The sequence below is a fragment of the Mirounga angustirostris genome, unplaced genomic scaffold (genome assembly GCF_029215605.1).
Source record: "Mirounga angustirostris isolate CCGP_5_RB_7025 unplaced genomic scaffold, mMirAng1.0.hap1 SCAF_5, whole genome shotgun sequence".
Lineage (NCBI taxonomy): Eukaryota > Metazoa > Chordata > Mammalia > Carnivora > Phocidae > Mirounga > Mirounga angustirostris.
This window is the reverse complement of record NW_026991713.1, coordinates 4,064,205-4,088,540: the sequence shown is the minus strand read 5'-3', so window position 1 is coordinate 4,088,540 and position 24,336 is coordinate 4,064,205. Positions and strand designations below refer to the sequence as shown.

General features: G+C 42.1%; 1 protein-coding gene across 1 annotated transcript in view; it reads left to right on the top strand.

The window, feature by feature from the left end:
- ATXN10 (ataxin 10) overlaps positions 1–24,336 on the top strand; it is a 158,236-nt gene that overhangs the window by 37,758 nt on the left and 96,142 nt on the right. The window contains exons 5-7 of the mRNA XM_045872342.2: positions 2,440–2,598; positions 15,440–15,520; positions 22,268–22,433. Of these exons, the coding sequence (XP_045728298.1) occupies positions 2,440–2,598; positions 15,440–15,520; positions 22,268–22,433 (406 nt within the window). The remainder of the gene's footprint in view (positions 1–2,439; positions 2,599–15,439; positions 15,521–22,267; positions 22,434–24,336) is intronic.

Below are 24,336 nucleotides of genomic sequence, written 5' to 3'. Positions count from 1 at the left end.
AGTTATGGAGGTGTATCCATATCTAATAATTTATTGGGCTGTACACTTAAGTTTTACGCCCTTTATTGTATGTCAGTTGTATTTTAAGAAAATAAAAGTTTTGATTAAGAAATACTAAGTTTACTATAATTGATAAGAAAACAAATTTTTTTTTTTTTTAAGATTTTATTTATTTATTTGACAGAGAGAGAGGGAATACAAGCAGGTGGAATGGGAGAGGGAGAAGCAGGCTTCCCACGGAGCAGGGAGCCCGATGTGGGGCTCGATCCCAAGACCCTGGGATCATGACCTGAGCTGAAGGCAGACGCTTAACGACTGAGCCACCCAGGCGCCCCGATAAGAAAACAAATTTATAATAAAAAAGCCATAAACCGCTGAAGTATGGGCAGTGAACTAGTCATTTATTTATTTACTGAACACTTCTTTATTTTATTAGGGGGGAGGGGTTAGGGGAGAGGGAGAAAAAATGGGGTGGAGGGTAAGAGGGGAGGGAGAGAGAGAATCTCAAGCAGGCTTCATGCCCAGCTTGGAGCTCAACATGGAGCTTGACCTCATGACCCTGAGATCATGACCTCAGCTGAAATCAAGAGTCATGACTGACTGTGTCACCCAGGCGTCCCTGTTGAGCACTTCTCATATGCCTGGCACAAGGCTGTATGTTTTGGTAGATCTGGAGAGCTGTAAGATGTGGATAACCAATCTGTCCAGATTGGTTCATGGTGCTTTTCCTGGTGATGTACTATTTTGTTTTGATCAGCGTTGTTGGTTCGTAAGAAGTTGAGCATGGAGATAAAGGGTGAGCAGGTAGCAGAGGAAGGATAGGTAATAGGAGAGTCACTGTCTGAGAGTGGGAGGCCTGGCTTCTCATCCAGGCTCTGTTGCCAACGAGTGGGGTGTCTTTGGTTGTGGCAACAGTGTAAGCAGTAGAGTAGGAGTTGTCGTTCCTGTGCCCTGGGCTGGGCGTTCTCTGTGCGTTATCCCTGTCCTGGTCAGCAGCCCTACAGGGCAGGTGGTGCTATCCCCTGTGGGACAGGCTGGGGAACTGAGGTTGCTGGTAAATGGCATAGCTGCTCTCTGGATCCAAAGGCTGCACCTGCTCAGATAGCAGCTGCTGAAAGTCTCTGCTGCCTTCCCTGGTGGTAGGGTGTTCTGGGCTGTGCATAAAGGGTGATGTTCAGATCAGATGAACTCGATATAAACAGATAACGGTTCACTGAGTCTACAACTGGCTCTCAAATTCCTGCAAATAATTAAGAGTTAGAGGCATAAAATCTTTATGATTAATGATAATTAAGCTTAGGTGGGAGGAAAGAATTGTGGAATTCAAGCTACAGGAATAGAAATTACTTATTCTTGAGAATTCATTCCTTTAAAACACTTTGAATACCTAATATCTGTGAGGTTCTGAGCTAGGTAAGTGGAATATGGGTAATTTAGATATGTTTATTACTTCCCCAAAGCCCATCTTCAGTGGGGGAAATAAAGGAATAGGTGAGCACACTGTAGCGTGAGAACGGACATAGTGAGGGTCAATCCAGACATCACAGAAACACAGAGGAGAGGCCCTTCAGCAGGGTGGTCAGAGAAGTCATGACAGTTTACATGGTGGTTTTACTGATGGTGTCAAATCCGATCCTCACTGAAGCCCCATGAGATAGGCCAAGGAGGTCGTTGTATTCCATTTTTATATCAGAAAACACACTTGCAAGAGGTTATTTGACTTCACTCTGCATGTATCTGTGAGACAAATATAACCAAATTTGAATTCCAGCTTTGGGAGGCACTGGCTTTGTGCCCTCAGGCAAGTAAAGTCAACACAGTCTTTTTCTGTAATATAAGGATAATATTTCCTCCAGAAGAGTATTATGACGTTTAACTGAAAAAACAAGTCCTGCCATAGTGCACGACCCATAATATTGTTGACAGTTGATAAATCAGTGACCTTCCTGAGATCACACAGCTGATGGGTGGTGAAGCAGGACTCCCACTGGGGCTCTTGCCTCCCCATTCTCTCTCTTTCTTGCCAGGATACCATCTTTCCTCTAAACATTCTGTCCCTCATAACTAGTGAAGGAATGCCTGTCGTTAATGATGTAGCATGTTTTGCCTTTGTTTTTTTTTTTTTTTCCTAACAGGAGTTAACATTTTAATGTTTTATAAATGTAATCATTTTATCTTTTTCTTTAATCAGATGGCATTTGCTTTTGAGTCTTAAGTCAGCTGCATCTTTAGTATTGGATGCTTTGTGTTGTGACTCATTTTATATTGCTATTTTTACAGTAAATAGTATACTTGTTTCAAAGTGTTGTACTTCATTAAATCCTTAAAAACATCAGTAGGCACTGAATTTGTTCATGGGATGATTCTTATATATGAATCATAATCATATTTTATCGTATTGCTGAATGGGGCTCACACTCTCCTTTCTTTATTTGGAAGGTCTTGCTTAAATCATCCAGACAAAAAAATTGTTGCCTACTCGTCAATGATTTTGTTCACATCCCTGAATTCTGAAAGAATGAAAGAACTGGAAGAAAACCTGAACATTGCTATCGACGTCATTGAAGCTCACCAGAAGCAGCCTGAATCAGAATGGCCGTAAGTATCTTGTTAGAAATTTGATTGCTTAAGAACATTCTAACAGATCACTTTCCTTGCAGAGTAAGAATTTGAATTCTAATAATTGAACGATACAAGAAAAGTTTCTCCACAGCACCTGGAGGCTTGGGAAAAGGAAAGTGAGGTGTTAGAATTTTTGTGTGGTGGCAAGGACTGGGACACAGCCTGAGAACACGCAGCCCTCTGGGGCATTCAGATCAGACTGCTGTGGTTGTACCAGGTAGTTCATTAAGGATTAGACCTTGATATGTGTCTCATGGGCTTCTGCTCAGTTGAGGTATTCACTGTCTTCCAGATTGTTATGTCTGTCTCCCACCTCCGTACATAATGCTTCATTTCTCTCTGCTTATTTTTAAGATTTTTCTTTGTCTTTTCAGAAGTTTAATTATGATGTCTTGGCGTGGATCTCTTTGGGTATATCCTCTCTGGGTTCTCTAGACTTCTTGAATCTGAAGGTTTATGTTGCCAAATTTGGGGAGTTTCCAGCCATTGTTTGTTTGAATACTTTTTCAGCCTCTCCTTCGGGGCCTCCGTGTCAGGCCATAGAAGGCCAAGGCTGAGGCTGACTGTAATCGGTAAAGACACAACAAGTCACTGTTAGATTTAGACAGTTTGTTACTTCAGTGGACGGGGAAAAGGAGAAGCCTTGATCCTCGTCCCACATGCTGACAAGGGGCTGGAAGACTGGGATGACCGTAGGGAGATGCCCCATTGCTTGAAGCGGTTTTACATTCTGAGGGGGTGGGCAGACAGCTCTGTATCTCATCAGAAGGACATCTCATCTGAGTGTCCCTGGCAGCCTCCCACGGGGCAGGAAGGAGACGCCTCAGAAACCTCGGGCCTCCCATTCTTGGATTCTGGGAGGATCACAGTCTGTTGTGCTTTTGTCCGCATGGCCTGTGTGCATGTGTGGGAGGCCACAGGGCCCTCAGAGCAGTGCCTGTACTCTGATGACACAGACCTTCGTCTTTTCTTGTTGCCCTACAGTTCCCTGAGGCTCCTCTGTTCAGGGTTTTGACTTTTTGTGTCTTTTAGTTTTGTTGTTTGCATTCTGTTTTCTCTTTTACGCCAGTACCTCACTATCTCGATGACTGTAGCTTTGTGTAAGTCTTAAATCAGAAACTAAGTCTTCCAACTTTGTCTTCTTTTTCAGGAGTTTTTTGGGCTCTTGTGGGTCCCTTGTGTTATATATTAATTTTAGGATCAGCTTTTCAGTTTGTTCAGAGGAGCAGCTAGAGTTTTGGAAGACAGTACGTGGATCCGTAGTTGAATTTGAGGAATATTGCCATTTTAACTAGATTAAGTTTTCCAGTCCATGTGTAGGGGTATCTTTCCATTTATTTAGGCCTTACTCACTTCTTTAATGAAGTTCTGTAGCATGTTCGTGTACAAGTCTTACATAGCTTTAGTTCAGTTAATTCTAAGTACTTTATTTTTGATGCTATTTAAGGGGAATTGTTTTCTTAATTTCATTCATGGATTGTAAATGGCAAGTCTATAGAAATATGGTTGATTTTTGTATGTTGATTTTATATCCTGCAACCTGAGCTGAACTCATTATTAGTTCTGATGGTTTTTTGCGATATTTTTTTTTTTTTTTAAGGACTTTGTTTATACAGGATCATGTCTTCTGCAAATAGATAGTTTAACTTTTTTCTGTCCAATCAGGTCGCCTTTCTTTCTTTTTCTTATGCAGTTGCTCTGACTAGTACAATGCTGAGTAGACGTGAAGAGCAGACCTCTGCGTCTCACTCCTGATATCAGGTGGAAGGCTGTCAGTCTTTCACCACTGAGCGTGAAGTTTGGTTCTCCGTAGTGACCCTTCTTCAGGATGAGTAATTTTCCTGTACTTACTCGTAGTTTGTTGAATGTTTTTTATCATGAAAGCTGTTAGATTTTATCAAGTGCTTTGTCTGCATCTGTTGAGGTTTTTGCTCCTTATCCTATTACTATAGTATATTATGGTGATTAATTTTATTTTTTATTTTTTTATTTTTTTCTGAGATGGAGTGCGTGCATGGTGGGGGAGGGGCAGAGGGAGAGGGAGAGGGGGACAGAATCTCAAGCAGACTCCAAGCTCAGTATGGAACCCTGTGGGGGGCTTAATCTCACAACCTTGAGATCATGACCTGAGCTGAAATCAAGAGTCAGACGCTTAACTGACTGAGCCATCCACGTGCCCCTAATTTTGTTTTATTTTAAACCAGCTTGTCATCCTGGGGTAAATCCCACCTGCTTATGGTATATGATCTTTGCACGTTGTGGATTTGACTTGCTCATGTTTTGTTAGGGACTTATGTTTCTGTGTTGATAAGGCATATTGGGCTTTAGTTTTCTTTTTCTTGTGATGCCTTTGCCTGGTTTTGGTATCAGGTTAACACTCGTCTCACAGAATGAGTTGAGAGGTGTTCTCTTATGTTTCTGTTTTTTGTTATTTTGGGGAAAAGTTTGCAAAGGACTGGTGTTAATTTTTCTTTAAATATTTGGTAGAACTCACCAGTGAAGCCATCTGGTCTTGGGCTTTTTTATCATTGTCGGAAGTTTTTTGATGACTCATCCAATCTCTGCTTGTTATAGGACTGTTTAGGTAGTTTACTTCTTCTTGGGTCAGTTTCACTAGTTTGTGTCTTTCCTGGAATTTGTCCACTTGGCCCAGGCAGCCTGATATGTTGGCACATAGCTATTCGTAGTACTCCCTTAGATTCCTTTTTATTTACATGAGGTTGGTAGGAATGTTTCCTCTTTGTTCCTGATTTTAGTAATTTTAGTCTGTATTTTGGTTGCTGCAGCTTAAGATTTGTCAGAGTTTTGATCTCAGAGAACCAGCTTTTGGTTTCATTGATTTTTTTTTTTCTTTCCCTGTTCCTTTTCTATTCTCTATTTCATTTATTTCTGCTGTGATCCTTATTTATCCTTCCTTATCAATTTGTGTTTAGTTTGCTCTTTTTCTAGTTTCTTTAAGAAACTATAAGTTTTGGTTATTGATGAAAGGGTTTTTTTAATGTAGGTATTTACATCTATAAATTTCTTGGTAAGAGCTGTATCTCATATATTTTTATCTTAATCCATCTCAAGTTATATCTAATTTCTCTTATGACTTTTTTCTTTGACCTGTTGGTAATTTAGGAGCTTGTTCAATTTCCCGTATTTGTGTATTTCCTGAATTTCCTTTTGCTATTGAGTTTTAGTTTTGTTCCATTGTGGTCAGAGAACACATTTTATAAAATTCTGTTTTTAATTTTTAAATATATTGAGGCATGTTTTATGGCCAAGCGCCTGGTCTGTCATGGAGACTGTTCCATGTGCGTTGAGAGTATTGCAGATTCAGGTTTTGGTGCTGTGTAGACGCCCGTTGGGCCTTCTGTTTCTTGTGGTCTTCCGTCCACCTGTTCCGCTCATTACTGGAAGTGGACCGTTTTCTGTTTCTCCAGTCGGATCTGTTGTGTTTTGCATTTCTTATTTTCAGGCTCTGTGGTCAGGTACACTTTGATGTTTGTAATTGTTACATCTTGAGGAATTGGCCCTTTCATCATTGTAAAAATCACCAAAGATGCAGTTGTTCTTCGTTTTGTTCCCCAGTTTTCCTGAGGATCTATTTTATGCATGTTTTCACGGAGCTGTCAGTGTGCTCGGGGCACAGGTCGTGTCCGCGCAGGGGGCCTTGAGGGGGTTGGGAGAGGGAGGAGCAGGCTTCTGGCTGAGCAGGAACCAGTAGTAGCCCCACCTGCACTTCAGGGGCGAGGGATCAGCTTTCTCAGTTTGGGTCTCTTTCAGCATAAACTTGATTGTTCTGTTGAAATTATACCTAGTTTTTAAGTTGTTTATTTTTCTGAACATTTATTTGTATTTGAATTACCGTGTGCACGCAAACACAAGTTGGTGCATGAAAATAGTATGATATCGTGCTTGACTTAGATTACCTCCCTCCAGATGCTGATGTTTCATAAACACGATGGATGACTCATTAGCGCCTGCTTACTTAGAAAAATTTTCTGTAGCCGAATTCTGTTTCATTTAAGTATCTTATCTTAGATCACAGGCAATTTTCTGGCAGCAATGGAGTAAAGGGCAAAAGATGAAATCCACTTCATAAGAGCTCAAGTTAGAGTTCTCAGAGGTCAGCAGTGGAGGTAGGCGGGAAAAACGATGGGAGTTAGTGGTAGTAGCTGATGTCTTCTGTCACGCAACAGTGATGCTTCGATTTGTGTGAGAGGGACTCTGCATTTGCTAAACAAAAATGGGATCCTGAAATACAGGCATACTTCAGAGATATTGCAGGCTCAGTTCCAGACCACTGCAGTAAAGCAAACACTGGAGTAAAGAGAGGCAAATGAAATTTTTGGTTTCCCAGCGCACGTAAAAGCTACATTCACACTATAGTGTAATTTAGTAATTTAGCATTTTCTCTTACAAAAACAGTGTACGTACCTTAATTTAAAAATACTTTATTGCTGGGGCGCCTGGGTGGCTCAGTTGGTAACTGTCTGCCTTCGGCTCAGGTCATGATCCCAGGGTCCTGGGATCGAGCCCCACATCGGGCTTCCTGCTCAGCAGAGAACAGAGCCTGCTTTTCCCTCTCCCAACCCCCATCTTGTGTTCCCTCTCTCGCTGTGTCTCTCTCTGTCAAATAAATAAAATCTTTAAAAAAAATACTTTATTGCTACAAGATGCTAACCCATCAGCTGAGCTTTCAGTGAATGATAATCATTGATCACAGATCATCATAACAAATATAATAATAAAAAAGTTTGAAATATTGTGAGAATTACCAGAATGTGACCAGAGACACGAGGTGAACAATGTTGGAAAACTGGTGCCAACAGACTTGAAGACACAGGCTTGCCACAGACCTTCAATTTGTAAAGAATGCTTTCTCTGCGAAGCATAGTGCAGTGAGGCGCAGTAACATGAGTTAAACCAGCATCCAGAGGCTTCCAAAAAAATTGTTACTGTTTACAAACGTTAAATATGAACCCACCCCTGAAAATTAGAGAGCACACACTCTTGGCCCTCCCACCTGCTAACATTATGGGATAGCTGACAGAGAGTACAAAACTGGATGGTGTTTGAATTCATGGGTTTGGTGTCTTTTCTTGGAACGGGACAAATGTAAGGTTTCAATAACCGGGTTTTTTTGTTTAGGTACACCAGAGACACAGGAAAGTGTGGGTGCACTTGAGTTATTAGGATAATGTCCTTCTAAAAATGTTTGCTCCTTTTGTTTGTAGGTGTGAAAGATGTTTTCGTGCTCTTAGATAACCCGGGATGAATCCAAGGGTTGGGTTTGGGTGTTTGAATTCATCTCAATCCCACAGCCCCAGTAAAGGTGCCTGGGAGATCCTGGCTCCTGTGATATCTTTTTCAGAGATTATAACTCATTTGTTTTCTAGTAGAATTTTCTGCCTTACGTTACTCACGTTTGACCCCCTGAAGAGGTTATTTACCTATAACAGGAAAAACTGTTACTTTCTGTAACAGCTCTGTGAGCTTTGTCCAGATTGCGTAGGAAGCAGCTGTGGGTTGGATTTCCCAGAAATCAGAATAGGAGAGCGGCACTCATTTTCTGGAGTGTGTTTAAATCAGATTCTTCATTTAATTAGTGAAGTGTAAAAGAATTTTCTAGGTTTTCACAGTCACTGAAATCTATTTTATTCGTAAGTGTAGCTTTGACATTGTATGCTTATATGGAAATGGAAATAATAAATGGCTCTCATTTGAAAAAGATTTCCCTAAAACCTTGACTTCAGGAATACCTACGTTTACCAACGACATACTGATCTTTGTATTTTTTTTTAACGTATGCTCCTTGAAGCTTAGAGATGGCTTTTAGCACCTTCTACATGGCATAGACACACTGCATTGCAGATGATAATTAACCTGTCTGTAACTGTTCACATGCTTTAACACCAGTGATAAATGAGGAAGACTGAGAGAAAGAAGGAGATGGGAAGACAGACCTTCATGCATTTTGGGTTGTAGCCAGTATGGAAAATGATGTAAAAATGTAGTCAGTGCTTTGGCATCAACAACTTGATTCGTGAATGTGCGCTTTTCTGTAATCACATTGAAATGACGAATTTCAAGATTGGACTCGGGAGTTTTGCCTCTGACTGCCTGCATGAGTCTGTTTTGGCACCAGAAACAGAAAGTAGTAGATGAAGCAAGCCTGTGACCTTCATGCACACGGAGGGAGAGAATTCAGTGTATACGCACGCGTGGGTGCGCGTGTATGTTTAATTCAGGACCTAGCAAACGGATCACATTTCTAGTTTTTTCTTTCTGTAAAAGAAATGTTTCTCTGATGCCCCTTCTACTCCAGCTTCTGCCTTTGTTAGAGTATATTTGTGACCTTCCCCCAAGACCATTTGTCCTATTTTCCATAGAATTGGGAGTGTTATTTGAGTCTTACAGTCTCTAGATGTCCTTGTGGCATTTTAGGTTTCAGATTAGTGGCACCCCACCTCCCTCACACAGGACTACCACAGAATTTCTGAATTTACAGACATAGTTGTTCTGCAAAAGAATTTAATCACAGATTTAAAGTCTGTAACTTAGAAAACATTGAACGTGATTGAGTCTCTTGTCTTCGTCTTTGGTTTCCCTTGAGCAGATGTTTGGTAAGAAAGTAAATCGAGTGAATTCTGAGTGAAAGTTGAGAATTTTACTTGTATCTGTAGGCAACATGCTGGGATGGAGAATATATTATATTTAGAAAAACAATCTCAGCAGCTAACACAAACTTACACATAATTGACGGCCGTGTAGTTACCACTTTCCAGTTGCAAGAAAAAAAATCTCCCTCCGGTTGGCATCTCGTGCTCATTGCTTTGTGTGTGTATTTGCCATCGGTATTCTCCACTAAATGTTACCCTTTAAGGTGGTGTAGCAAAGAATTCTAGTTGTTCATATGGACGTCCACACAGAACGCTTTCTTCTGCCTTTGTGTAAATTGAATGTGAGTAACAGTTATTCTTGTCCTCCAAATAGTTAAAGTAAAAATGCACTTATCTTTACTCACTAGTGGACGTTTCTTCTTTGTTGAATGAAAAAAAAGAATGGAAGGGGCGGCTGGCTGGCTCAGTCGGTGGAGTGTGCAACTCTTGATCTCGGGGTCGTAGGTTTGAGCCCCACGTTGGGTATGGAGGTTACTTAAAGATAAAATCTTTTAAAGAAAAAAAAAGAGTGGAAGAATTTTATCCTTGATCATTTTGAATGGAAGGTGACATGAAGAACCAGACCCTAAGTTCCCCTAAAACTTCTTTCCAGAAGGGCTGCTTGAGCAAAGGGCAAGCTCTGTAAAGAGCATTTTGAGAGGAACCGTGGAACCATGGAAGTCAGAGGTGGAGCACTCATCTTGACTTTTAGGTAATGGGGGCACCTTCCCCAGGACACTCAACCTCTGTGGGCCTCTCTTTCTGTATGTCCTTATTTCTCGAATGAAGGGACTGATTTAGATTAGACATTCCCAGGCTTCTGAGCTTCACGTCCCGTGTGTTTAAAGGCGCACCGAAGCCGCTGGAATGGTTGGTTTGGCACGAGGAGTGTTGGCTGACAGTGTCGTCTGAGTGCTGTCACTCTGAGCCTTGAATGGTGGCACTTCCTCGTAGCACACGGGAATATGTCATTCTTGCCCTTGGCTCCGATGGCTTTGCGTTTTTAATTATTTTTGGTTAAGGCGAATGAGCCCGTATTCAGCTCTGGTGACTTCTTTTTTGCATTTGACTGTAACCCAGTGACATCTGAGCTTTGTATCATTGCCACCCAGTACTTACCTGAGTAACTCAGAAACTCTGAAAAATGAGCAGTCCGTGCTTCTGTAGGCACACATCAAAGTTTTTCCTGGGTTGATCTCCTGATCTGAGTTCCCATGTGTATCTCCCTGGTTCGGGGCCTGGCTCGCACTGAGGAGCGGTGCCGAAGCAGCTTTGTTCTGACTTATTTTGGGTCTGCCACGAGGATGCTGTGGAGACGGTTGTCCCCTGTGGCACAGGAGGAGGGGCTTTGGGCTCCGTGCAAGGAAAAATTGCCCTTTTCCTGAGGATCCGATGCCCTTTTATCTTGGAGAACTCCTAAGGTAGAAACCACCCCTACTCTGCGCAGGCTTGTAGGAAACCCAGAAAACTTAAAATGCTCACTTTGACCATAAACTAATTAAGTCCCTGATCACTGATTGAGTGTTTGAAGTGTTCCAGGTGCTGTTCATGGCACTGGAGATCGAAAATTCGGACATTACGTTTTGGTGAGAGACAGATCATGAGCACCCCCCTCCCCAATAAATGTATAATGTGCCAGATGAATGCTTTGAAGAAAAACACACACCATGTTTTATGTACTAAGCTATTCCTTAGATGGTGCTGGGCTCACAGTAAACAGGATACAGTATTTGCTATTTTGTTAGTAGTAATTTAAATATGTCTGCCCAGAAATAGCTTCTGGTAAGATGAAACATATCTGAGTTCTCCACTGAGCTGCCAGGGCCACCAGATGATGTCCCACCCGGAGACGGCCATACTTTCACTCCTTAGCAGGATGTCTATGAAGCAGAAATAAACTTGAGAGGAATTTTCCAGGATATGCTTAAATTACATATTTAATTCTTTGATAGATAATACATTCATATGGTTCAAGTATCAGAAAGCTTAGTTTCCCTCCCAGCCATCCCCCTAGTTCCTCCATCCCTGTCCCCTACGCAGGTGAGCTGCTTACTTGCTTCTCAACACACTGTTGAGCCTCTTGTTTTTTTAAAAAATTTATATATGTAGGTATATATATATATATATATATATATATATATATATATGTATGTATTTAAAAGATTTTATTTATTTATTTAGAGTGAGTGTGTGAGCAGGGGGAGGGGTAGAGGGAGAAGGAAAGAGAATCTCAAGCAGACTCCATGACGAGCATGGAGCCCGATGTGGGGTTCAATCCCAGGACCCTGAGACTATGACCTGAGCCAAAACCAAGAGTTGGAGGCTCAGCTGACTGAGTCACCCACACGCCCCTGAGCCTCTTGCTTTTTTAACCAAATGGTTTATTTTTGAGATCTTTCCATATAAGTATATAAAGAACTTTCTCTTTATCTTCCGCTGTGTGAATATACTGTGATTTATTTAATCAGTTCCTTATTGGTGAACATTTAGGTTCCCCATGTTCCATAACTACGGAACGTGGCAGGGAATAGCCTTGTTCATACGTATGTTATATTGCACGTGGGCAGGTATGACTGTCCGATAACTCGTAAGTGCAATCACAAGGTCAAAGGGAACATGCTTTTTTATATTCTAACAAATACTGCTGAGTAGTCCTTCGTAGCTTTTGTATCAATATATAGTCTTCTTGGCCACTGCAGAGGACCTGGTTTCCTCCGTTATTGCTAACAGAATGTGCTCTCAGACTGTTGGATTTTTATTTTTATTTTTATGTACATTCTTGTTTTCTTTACCCATTTTTCCATTTGGATGTCAGTCTTATCCTTATCTATATGTAGGAATATTTTCTAAATTAGGGCCAGTAGTCCTTTGTGTGAAATAAAATGCAAATATTCTTTCTCACTTCTTTGTCTTTTGACTTTGCATGTGGCTTTTTTTTTGTATATAAAAATTTTTGATGTTTTCGCAGATGAAATTGTCAGTCTTTTTTATGTCCTGTAGATTTTTGGGAATAGCTATAAAGATCTTTGTTCTACTAAGGTTTTCGTCCAGTATTGTATCATTTCAGTTTTGAGGTTTAGGTGTTTGATCTGCTTGCGCTTTTTCTTGGTATAAAGGTCAAAGTATGGATCCACTTTCCTTTCTGCTCTAGATGCTGTTGATGGTCACATCGGCCGAGCACCAGAGTGGCTGTGACATGTCTCTCCTCTGCCCTTCCCCATCGCTTTCACCCTTACCGCCCCATGTACCTGGAAACCTTTTCAACTCAGGTTCCACCTCTTGCTTCCTTCTGAGTGTGTCTCCATCTGCTATTAGGCCTTAAGGATTTTATAAACATACTGATCAAGTCACAGTTATCACACACGCGTTAGAATATTTTGTTTGTTTAAGAGGAAATTTGCCAAAGTGCCTTTTATTTCCACGACCTGATTGACTTGGGCCTGTTGTTTATTGTCTGAAAACTGTTGTTTCATATATTTTGCCTGCTTTCATAGTTGTTTGAGGTAGGAGGGTAAGTTGTTAGTCCATTATGCCTGGAATTGGAAGTGATAGTTGGGAGGTTTTCACACTCTTCAGCCATTGAATGTCAGTGTAGAGGTAGATGATCTCAGAACCATCTTTACTGAGTGATGTTGTAGGAGCATTATCTCTGCACTTGCAGAATCCACTTTCTTTTCAGCTGCATGTGTAATGTTCACCAAGATCGACCATAATCTGGGCTATAAAAAGTCTCAGTAAATATACAAAAAGGATTGAGAACATACAGAGTGTGTGGTCTCTGACTACAGTGACCTTACATTAGAGAACCGTAATCAGACGATATTGAGAAAAATTCCAAGTTTTTGGAAATTAGCTCATCTAAAGAATCAGTTTGTCAAAGAAGAAATCATAGGTCAAATTAGACAGTCTTTTGAACTGAAGGATAATGAAAATACAGAATTTGTGGGATAAAGCTAAAGCAGTGCTTGGAGGGAAATGTATAGCTTTAAATGTTTCTACCAGAAAAGAAGAAAAGGTCTAAAAGCAGTGACCTCCATGAAGGTTCTACTTTCTGAAGGTAGACGAGAGCACAGAATAACCTGAGTAAACAGAAGCAATTGATACGAGACCAGGGCTGAAAACAGTGACCCAGGAAACAGAAATCAATAGAAAAAATTAACCAAGGCTAGATTGGTTCTTTAAGAAGATCAACAAAGATTGATCAAAAAGAAAGAAAGAGCACACTGGCTGGTGTCATGAAGGAGGGCATAGTCGTCATGGGACCTTGGCTGAGGGACGGGAGGGCCCACAGCTGGGGGCCAGTTGCATTCCAGGATGGAAGTTTTTGGTCCTGAATCCTTCTTCAAACCCTCCTCGTGTTTGCCTGGGTATAGTTCCCTGAGTGCGCTGATATCCTGTTTTTCCATGTCCCCCTTCAATGAGGGACTCACAGAATACCTCCTTCGGCGTCCTGAGCGTCCTGCCTTGGCCCTCTGGTTAGATCAACTTTGTTATTTCTCTACTCTACAAAGTTTATGTGTGTTGCCCCTGAGACATTTTTGTCTAATTCTCTATGTGTGGGCTTTTCTCCACTGTTAGCATTTTGGAATATGGATTGTGATCTAGCTCCTAGCACAGTTTTGGAACATTGTGGGTTTTTTAAAAAAAATACTTTTTATTTATCATTATTATTTGTCTGTTTTTTGAGTGATCAAGCGAGCACAGGGAGGGAGGGGCAGAGAGAGAGAGAGAATCTTAAGCAGGCTCCACGCCCAGTGCGGAGCCTGATGCAGGGCTCCATCTCACCACCCTGAGATCATGACCTGAGCGGAAAGAGTCTGATGCTCAACCAACTGAGCCACCCAGGTGCCCTGGAACATTGCATTTTTGAATGAACGTTCTTCTGGGAAAATGTTTTGAGCTCCAGAAAGCTAAATCATGAATGAGCTTTAGGATCACTTTTGTGTACCTGGCTTAAAATGCATGAATTTCTGTTGTTGCAGTTTAATGACCTACCCAAACTGGTATGAGAACTGTTTGAGAATTTTCTGTATATCCATTATTACTAGAAATATCTTATATCAAAATGCTGATCAGGGGCGCCTGGGTGGCTCATTCGTTGGGCATCTGCCTTTCGGCTCGGATCATGATCCCAGGGTCCTGGGATCGGGCCCCACATCGGGCTCCCTGCTCGGCGGGAAGCCTGCTTCTCCCTCTCCCACTCCCCCTGCTTGTGTTCCCTCTCTCGCTGTGTCTCTCTGTCAGATAAATAAATAAAATCTTAAAAAAAAAAAAGTGCTGATCAGTTATTTTGAGGGCTGTGGAAGAAATAGAACACATGTTTAGATTTTGTTTTTATATGAGTGGAGTGTGTTGTGGTAGTTAATATGGTTCATTTGGTTACATACTGAAACACATACTTTCATTATATTTTTTGTTAAGTGGTTAAATAAACTGTGTTCATAAATATATTTAATGCTTTACAGTCACTCTTATGCTATAACGTTGGTTATAAACAGTATATTCTTTAGTTCTTAAGCCTGCAGATGCCCTCTGGCCAATATGATTCAGAATTAATTAATAATACTGTTCAATCTTTTTAGTTGTCACAGTGGTACTTTAAAGAAATACGCTTATAATCTTTGCCTCAGGGTTTCCATAAGTTGATCTTTGAGTTTAGATAAGTGCATTGCTTGACAATGAGGATGTTTTCTTGGTAACTTGAGAGCTCTTACAGACAAGGTAATCAAGCCAGTATGCATTACCAGGTTGTTGGCATACGTTTAAATAAAACGTGTGACATGTCCATTTCTCTAGTTAATTTTAGCACTTAACCTTCTGAGTAGAACAGTTTAATATGGTTTCTGTTTATACCTGAACTTGTAGCTAAATTTCATTTTATAGTTAAAATGGAACTTAGATAAGACCTATAGTTGAATACATTTGAATCATTTCAATAAATATTTCTGAAGTAAAATTGGAGAAACCTATTTTGAGGGTTTTTATTTTCTTTTAGCCGCTAATGGAAAAATAGTATGTGAACCTCTTAGAACATTTTAAGATTACAGCACATCAAAAGTTCAATAAAAAGAAGTACTTTTATGTGTACAATGCCCATAAAGTAGATAAGGCCATGTCCATTTTACTATGTTTCTAGTAACCACACTTTCTCCTCCTTTTTTTCTTAGGTTCTTGATTATTACAGACCACTTTCTGAAGAGCCCGGAATTGGTGAAAGCGATGTATGCCAAAATGAGCAATCAAGAAAGGTAACCCCAAAAACCAGTGTGGTTTTGAGTATTTAGCATTCCATACAGAGTATCCTGTACACATGACTGAGAAACTGTGTGGTTTCTTAGTTGGCACAAAATCTCTAAATACATGTTTCTGTGTCAGTAATGGTTTTAAATTGGTTGGTTAACATTACAGCTTAGCCACAGCAGGCAATGATTTACGTGGGGCTGCACGATCCAGGTTGGCGCCATTATTCAGTAAAGGCAAACTCAGAAACGTTAAGAACAAAATGTTATGCCTGTCCTTTGATTGCAGTTGCGTATTTGAAACGTGCTTCTGTGTTCACATCACTGGTGTAATGATTTGGGACATGCCCCACTCAATGTGTAGTTTTCCCGTAGGTATTTCAGACGAAGACTGGGTACCCATCTGTGATCTCCCTGCTATTGTAGTGGGAAGAGCAGTGCCTGCCGAGCACGGAGACCATGGCTCCCTGCCTCCTCGTGATGGTAATTCTGTCTGTGACCGTAGCCGGGCCTTTTACTGTGTTCGGATTCAGTTTCTCGGCCTGTAAGATTAGAGGATGGAATGGCATGATTCGCAGCGCTCTGGATGACTCCCATAGCTCATGTGTTCCCTAGCCTTATTGGGAATGTTGCCTTAGGAAAAATAAAACTTACTTTGAAATCACGGATCTAATGATCAAAAACTTTAAAAAATGTTAATCTTTTGATTGTAGTCACAATTTTTATAATTGCTGTGGTTTTGAAATTCTTACTATCTCTGTGGCTTCCAAATAATTAAGCTTTTACACTCCTTTGTAGTCTCATTAAGTGGGATTTCTTCTTTAATAGCTTCAACAAAAAGGAAAGTTTGAGCTTTTAAAGTCAGTTTAAATGCCATGTTTATAAATCCAGTGGCCCCCCCCATATGCATACTTCTGTTGCAGAAAAAGAATTATTTGTAGTGTTTTACCTAAAATTAGTGACATGAAGAGCAGTGCTATCACTTGGGAAGCGGCTTTGCAGTAAGGAATACCCGCACGCAAGGAGAATGATACACAGTTGAGTTGTATTTTTAATATTCAGTTTTACATTTTCCATATTCTGTCGAAGGATCTGTTTTTAAAGTGCTCTGTCATGTAACCAAATGAAGAAGCCAGACTAAACATTTTCCATTTTTACTTACAAATACGTTGTAGCCGCTGCTCCCCTTCGTGCAGCGTCTGTTCACGTGCCACGGCCCCTCTTTCTTGACTTTTCTTCCCGAGGAGAAGTGCTTTTGTTTCTTCGCGTCATTTGTCATGCATTGTAGTGTATTGCACACCTGCATGCTGCTCGTGTGACCCTGCCGTTGGGCTGTCGGCCCTGCGAGGGCACAGGCTCCATCTTTTTCTTCCGGGGTGGCCATGTTCCCAGATGGTGCTTCGCACGTCAGGGTGCCAGAAAAAGTCGTTTAGATGAAAACACGAGGAAGTGAATGAATTTTCTTACTCGTGAAAAGGTCTGTCCAGTTAGTGCACTGACTCCTGGAATGCCATCTGCTGAGGTGGGAACCTCAGAGCCCTCAAGTCCCCTTCTGCTGCCTGAGTCTCGGGCAGCACCTTGCTGTGAGCGCCACCTCGTGTGTCCTGAGGGGTGTGGCGTGTGAGGCCTTTACCAGGCAGCTTCATCTCCAGCCCCTTTCCCCTGCTCTCAGTTACCACATCATGGCGACACAGAACTTCTGTCGGTTCTCAAGGCCTTCCCTGTAATCTCCTGCTTTTGCGGATGTCCTTTTCTCTGCCTGCAGTGTCCTGGCCACTCACTGCCTCTCCTTCTGGTGAATGTACAGCCAACCCTTGAGCAACGTGGGTGTGAACTGCGCAGGTCCACTTATATGCAGATTTTTTAAATAAGTACAGTCCTGTAAATACATTTTCTCTTCCTTCTGACTTTCTTTTTTAAAAGATTTTATTTATTTATTTTATTTTTTTAAAGATTTTATTTATTTATTTGAGACAGAGAGAACGAGAGAGACAGAGAGCACATGAGAGGGGGGAGGGTCAGAGAGAGAAGCAGACTCCCTGCCGAGCAGGGAGCCCGATGCGGGACTCGATCCAGGGACTCCAGGATCGTGACCTGAGCCGAAGGCAGTCGCTTAACCAACTGAGCCACCCAGGTGCCCTCATTTTATTTTATTTTAGAGAGAGCGCCGGTGTGCATGAGCAGGGGTGGGGCAGAGGGAGAGGGAGAGAGAACCTCAAGTAGACTCCGCACTGAGCACAGAGCCCAACGTAGGGCTCGATCTCACATCCCTGAGATCATGACCTGAGGTGAAGCCAACAGACATTTAACTGACTGAGCCACCTAGGCAGCCTTCTTTCTTATGATTTTCTTAATGACATTTTCTTCCCTCTAGCTTACTTTATTGTAAAAACACAGTATATAATACATACAACATACAAAATACGTGTTAATCAACTGACGTTACCATAAGGCTTCCAGTCAACAGTCGGCTATTAGTAGTTAAGTTTTTGGGGAGTCAAAAGTGATAACATGGATTTTTGACTGACCCTGTGGTGTTCAGGGGTCACCTTACACTCATGCTTTTAGGCCCTTGTCAGAGCCTGTGTGAGCTTTTTGTGGTGACTGACTCAAACGATTGGCTGAGGGGCCTGACGAGTTCAGTGTTAATGGGTGTGTGTGCTGGTGTGTGGGGGGGGAGGGCGCAGGGAGGAGGGGAAGGGGGTCTTGGCAGGAGCACTGAGTCTGCGGTCAAGTAGAGCTCTTGGGTTCCCTGTTGACTCCTTTTCAGGCAGTTATGGGTAATTCTGTGTTCACAGTTGTGAGTTTGCAGATTAATAGGAGTGAAAAGATTAGAGTTTTTCTCAACAGGGATATGTAATGAATTAACTTCTTTTCTGTGCACCTGGAGTGGTGCTGCATGCCTTGTTTGTGAGAACTGAGAACATTCTCTGTGTTCTGTGGTTCAGGTGAGGAACTTCACGAGAGACCCCTGTGGAGACACCGAGGGGCTTTTGGGAACACACATCAGAATCGCCTGAGGAATGCCCAGGCTGTGGCCCCACCTGCTCAGTTAGAATGTCCAGTTGGGTTAAGGGCTGCCAGGTTTACACATTTGAGGGTCAGTCAGTAAAACAGGTAGTGTGTTCACCAAGTGCCTGTGGGGGTCCCAGGGGCATCACAGGGACAGTGTGGGTGGCTCCGGAGGGAAAGTGCTTGGAATGTCACCACTCATTGACTCCAGACTACTCGGTGAGAAGTTTAGGATATGGAGTCAGAATCATTTCACATGGTTGACTCAGCAGAAATGAGAGTCTGCGTTTATACGATTTTCTGGTCCTCCTCCCCGATGAATTGCAGTGTTATTAGATTAAACCTAGCTGCTCTTGGAAAACGCTTGGGTGGTTCTCAGGCTTATAATCTGTACAGCAGAGTAGTGAACAGCAGAGGTAGTTCTGTGGCTCATGGCTTTGGTTAAGTTACCTGTTCTTGTGGAACCCTGGTCCATCTGTAGAACGAGGATAAGAACAGTAGCCGCCCCATGAAATTGCCGTAACTGATTGAAATCTATGAGGAGGCAGTGCCTGGTGCGGGATTATCACAAAGTGAATGAGTTGCTAGTTCTGCCTCTGGGCTTCTGCTGCTGGTACCCCCCCGCCCAGCCCCCATCACCACCGCTCTGCCACCTTGTCTCTTCCTCCAGGTGGCATCTTACAGCCGTTTCATTTCATCCTCCAGAGACCCTGGGAAATGGGTGTTATTCTTGCCGTCTGCCCCACTGGGATCTGCGGTGTTGTAGGTTCGGGTGTTTGCCCCGGGTTACAGAGGTAGCTGGGGGAATGTTTGAACTCAGTCTGTCGGATGCCAAAATCAGTGATCTTCTTCCCCACAACACAAGAATTTCTTACCTCTGTGACTTATTAAAGGACTAGTGAGATTAATTCAGCCACAGCTTTGTGCCTGTGTCTCGGTTAGCTTGTTCAGGTTAATGAAAGGTTTGGCTTTTGTGGGCACATCATTCAACAGATCGTATATGTGGAGAGTCCAAATGTGAATTCATGGTTCGTTGGAGCTCTCAGTCCTGAAATTTGAATTACATTTTATTTCTAGGATTAGAGAGTATTATTTCATGCCCTGCTCATAAAACTTGCTCACCCACGTGTCCCCCATCCTCCTTTGCCCCTCACTCCAGTCCTCTCATAAACAAACTTCCCATTTCAGGACAGCACAGGCGAGGCTATTAAAATTGTAGCCTGCATTAATTTAAGCATAACTTTCAAATAAAAATTTTGCTATAGAATTTTCCCTTAAAATTCTTCAAATGTATATATATTGCTTTTTTTTTTTTTTTTTTATGAAACAGGAATCCTCGTTTTGAGGAGAGACTGTGTAACTATTTAATCAGAAGTGGATCAGAAAGATTGTGAATGACAGCCGGTGGTTGAGGGAGAAAATCCTAGAAGCTCGAATCTGAATTGAGGGGTGTGTCTGGTAGCCTAAGGCAGACCCGAGTGAGGATTCCGGGGTTTAAGGACGCAGGACTTTCACACCGATGTGTGACTGTAGACAGCTAGTCCCTGACCTCTTCAACTAGGTCTCTTGCTTTTTCATCCTTCACTTCTGAGTGAATAAATACATGACTGAATAGCACTTGTATTCTGTTACCTTTTCAAGGAAGGATTTAGTGTGGTTCCCACACAGCTGCAAGAAGTAAGACATTCCACATCATGTCCCATTTTCCCGGATTCTGCAGGACGTTTCAACTTTCAACACACATATGGTTTCTGGCTTGCAAATGGAGGCGGCAAATGTAATGCGCCATTAAAATAAATGAATTTGAAAACAGTTTCGTACTGGTGTGGTGTGTCCCACACGTGATTCCTGTATTTGACCAGAAGGATGGTTTTTGATGGTGGCTCTAAGTAGAGGGAGTTGGAGAGTTTGATGGGGACTCGGGTTGGGATGGCCCCAAATTGTTGGACCCACTCCCTAATAATGGACAGAGAATACAATAGAAGTAGGATCATTTAATGAAGTCTAATTTATTCTCAGGTGATAGTTAAACTTGATTTGTATTTTTAGATTTTGAACATTCATTTTTTATTTTTTCCTTAAGATGACACTACTTCTCTGCTTAGCTGTCCCGTGTTACAATCACACAGTAGAGTGGAGAGGTGAGGCTCCTGAGCAGGGAGAAGTCCGAGGGGTGGATGGCCTCCGGTGAGCTTGTAAGGAAGGCCGCGTCTGTGCTGACCATATCTATCAGCTCCAGCTTCCAGGTCTCCCTCAGAGTGTCCCCTGGGACTCCAGGGCCTTCCCACTGCTGTTGGACAAGCTTGGGTACCATGCTGGGCCTACCTTTTCTGTCTTGGACCTCACGCAACTCCTTCACGATCTCTTCTTTCTCTTCGCCCTGTTGAGTAATAGTCCACAAGGTGCTGAATTCCCTAAAACCAGAGCTCATGACTTCTCATACCTAGCAATCATTGCCACACTATTCCAATTTAAAAGGAGTATTTTTAAAGCAGACATTTGGGTTCCTTAGGTGGCCTCCTCCCTAGCGTTCCCGGAAAGTTGTCCTGCCTGGCTTTATGGCCTGAGAGGACCCCATTCATTTTTAAAGTTTCTGAGTGAATGAGGGAAAACAAAAACATCCTAATGCTGAACTATTTGTTCTTTTGTGCTCAATTGAGACGATTATTTGTTTTATTTTGGATTAATGATTGCTCTAAGAAACTGGAGGCTTTTAGGAATTTTGGAAACCAGTGAGGTCTGTGTGTGATTTTTCCAGACTGATGGTCTTTTTCACCATTTTGCAAAACTACAGGAAGAGTTTGGTATAGTTTTATTTCGTACTTGAAACTTGCAGCAGTAAACAAGTTCTTTGTTTGTTTGGTAAGAAATGCTCCGTGCCTATTGTAAGTGTATTTTCCCCACTTGCTTAGCATCCATGTCCTTTCTGGTTTGGAGATATTTAAATGAGAATTACGCATTTAATCCCAAGTCACAGTGTGATTTTGGGAAACATCCTGCTTGGTTTATGCTGGATAGACTACCATGTATAGGATTCATTTTTTTTTTGTCGGAGAAGGAAAGAGTTTGTTAAATAGAAATACTTATGGGATCATTTAAGTGTTGATGTAAAATGGCCTGGGTTTGGTCTTCAGACTTATGTTTTTATGAACTGAAATAACGAAACAATCAAAGCCAGCCTTTACAAGAAGGACAGTAGAGTGAGGAGCTGAGGCCCGTGGCCCAGCAGTGAGAGGTGGAGTCCTGTGCGTGGGTCCCGACATGGCACGTCTGATTACGGGCAGGTGAGTCAGCCTCACTGAGCCGTATTTGCTGAGCGTAGCCCAGGCCAGTGACAGTAGCTGTCTCTCCGAGATCATGCGCGTAGAAAGTTCGTTAGCCCAGTAGTGGGCTGTGAGTAAACGTTACTAGCCCACGAACCTCGCTGTTGTCGTTGTTCATGTGTCAGAAAACCTAATCCGATAGCATTTCTGAAATGTTGAATCAAGGGCTTACCGGAATGCATATAGAAAAGGTGCTGGTTTCTGTAGTCAGGTCACATCAAAGAAGTCAAGATTTTAAAAAATAGGTAGTCGATGAAAAGTCATTCTAGTCACACAAAATATTTCCCTAGCTAGACATTATAAACAGAGTAAGAAACTTAAAAATAAAAATACTCTCTTAAAATGCTCTCTCTCAATATTTTTAGCATTGTACGATTTCAGTATTACCTATTCATGTAAAACTCCCTTGTACGTTTTACAGAGTTACACTGCTAGACCTCGTAATTGCGAAATTAGTGGGGGATGAGCCACTGACCAAGGATGACATCCCTGTGTTTTTGAGCCATGCCGAGCTGATTGCAAGCACTTTTGTGGATCAGTGCAAGATGGTGCTAAAATTGACCTCTGAGCAGCATGCGGACGATGAGGTAAGAGGACACATTTCAGAATCTTGGATGGGAGAGAGCAGGGAGATTTTCTAAGCCAGCTAGGCCCTCTTTGAGAATTCTTTTTTAAAACTTGAAAAAATTCTGCATAAGTAATGAATGGACTGCGACGGACTGAATGTTTGTGTCTCCTCCCCTCCAAATCCATATGTTGCAAACCTGATGGCCAAGGTGATGGTCCTAGGAGGCTGGGCCTGTGGGAGGTGAGTAGGTCTTGAGGGTAGAGCCCCCAGTGTTGGAATTTAGTGCTCTTACAAAGAGACCCTGCAAGAATCCCTTGCCCCGTCTGTCGCGTGAGGACACAACGAGAGGTCGGCCATCTGCAGCCTGGAAGAGGGCCTTCATCAGAACCCAGCCATCCTGATCATGGACTTCCAGCGTCCACAACTATGAGACACCAGTGTCTGTTGTTTCTAAGCCACCCATGGACGAGGACAGTTAAGAGAATACAACAAGGAAAAACAGTGCCCTCATTCCTACCATTCAGAGTTAATGACTTGAAAACAAATTCTAGTTAACATATTTTTTAGGCAGATAACATCAAATATATGCGTGCATCCATGCACACACACACACAACCATATATATATTAAAAATGAGATCATGCTGTGCTGTTTGTAAGTTTCTCTTTTTTTTTCTCCTGAATGTAAGTTTTATGAGGGTAGAAGTTTTGACTGTTATGTTCATAGTACTGTGCACACAGTAGGCGCTTAGTATTTGCAGAATGAATAAACAGTACATTGTCAGTGTCTTTTAAAAAGTCAGTGTAGCATTAGAAGTGAAGAGTTTGCCATAATCTATTTGTCCAGCTGTAAGTTGGACGTTCTGGTTGTTCTTATTTCTGTTTCCTGTAGTTAGTGCTGTAGTATATGTCTTTGAAATTCTATCTTTGTACCTTTCCCTACTGTTAACCCAGGAGCGGAATTGCTGGGTGTTAAGGGTACATCCAGTTTTGTGGGGTTTTTTTCTTTTTTAAGATTTATTTATTTATTTGGGAGACAGAGAGAATGCACACACTTGAGATGGGGGAGGAGCTGATGGAGAGGAAGAGACAGAATCTCAAGCAGACTCCCCCCTGAGCATGGAGCCTGATGCTGGGCTTGATCTCAGGATCCTGAGGTCATGACCTGAGCCAAAATCAAGAGTCGGACACTTAACTAACTGAGCCACCCAGGAGCCCTGGGGTAAATCCAGTTTTTTAAAGCTTATATTTCTAAATTGCCTTCCAGAACATTTGTTTCTTCTGTCGTTATAAAACATTCCCGATCATACACCATCCTGGCTAGCTTCTTCAAGTAATTTTTTTTGTTTTACTTTCCTCAAGGCCGCCCTGGATTATTCCAGTCTTTACTAAGGGGATGGAAGCATTGATACATCCTTCACACTTGAGAAATCTCTTTATTTTTGTCTGTCCCATCTTCCTTCCCTTCTGTCTTAAAGTTAGAATGGTTCTTTCTCTGGAATACTACTCAGCAGTAGAAAGGAATGGGTTTGTGATACAACAGAGGAGATGAATCCCAAACATCCCTCCTGAAAGTAGCCAGACTAGAGAATGTATCTTAATGATTCCATCTCTGAAATTCTGTAGAAGGTGAAACTTACTGATACAAACAAAGCAGATCAGATGTCACCTGGGGCTGGAGTGAAGGGGTGGATTTGATTGTGAAGGATATGAGGGTACGTTTTGGGTAAGAGAAGTGTGGTACATAGCTGTGTACCTTGACAAAACTCTGTACGGTACGCTCCAGATGGATGTATTTTATTGCATGTCAGCTGTACCGCAAAAACACTGATATGAACATTTCCGTGCCGATGGGAGTGATGGGTGCAGAGCGACTCCCGTGGGCAGAGAGGTGTGAATAGCTGGGAAAGGGCTCCATCCACT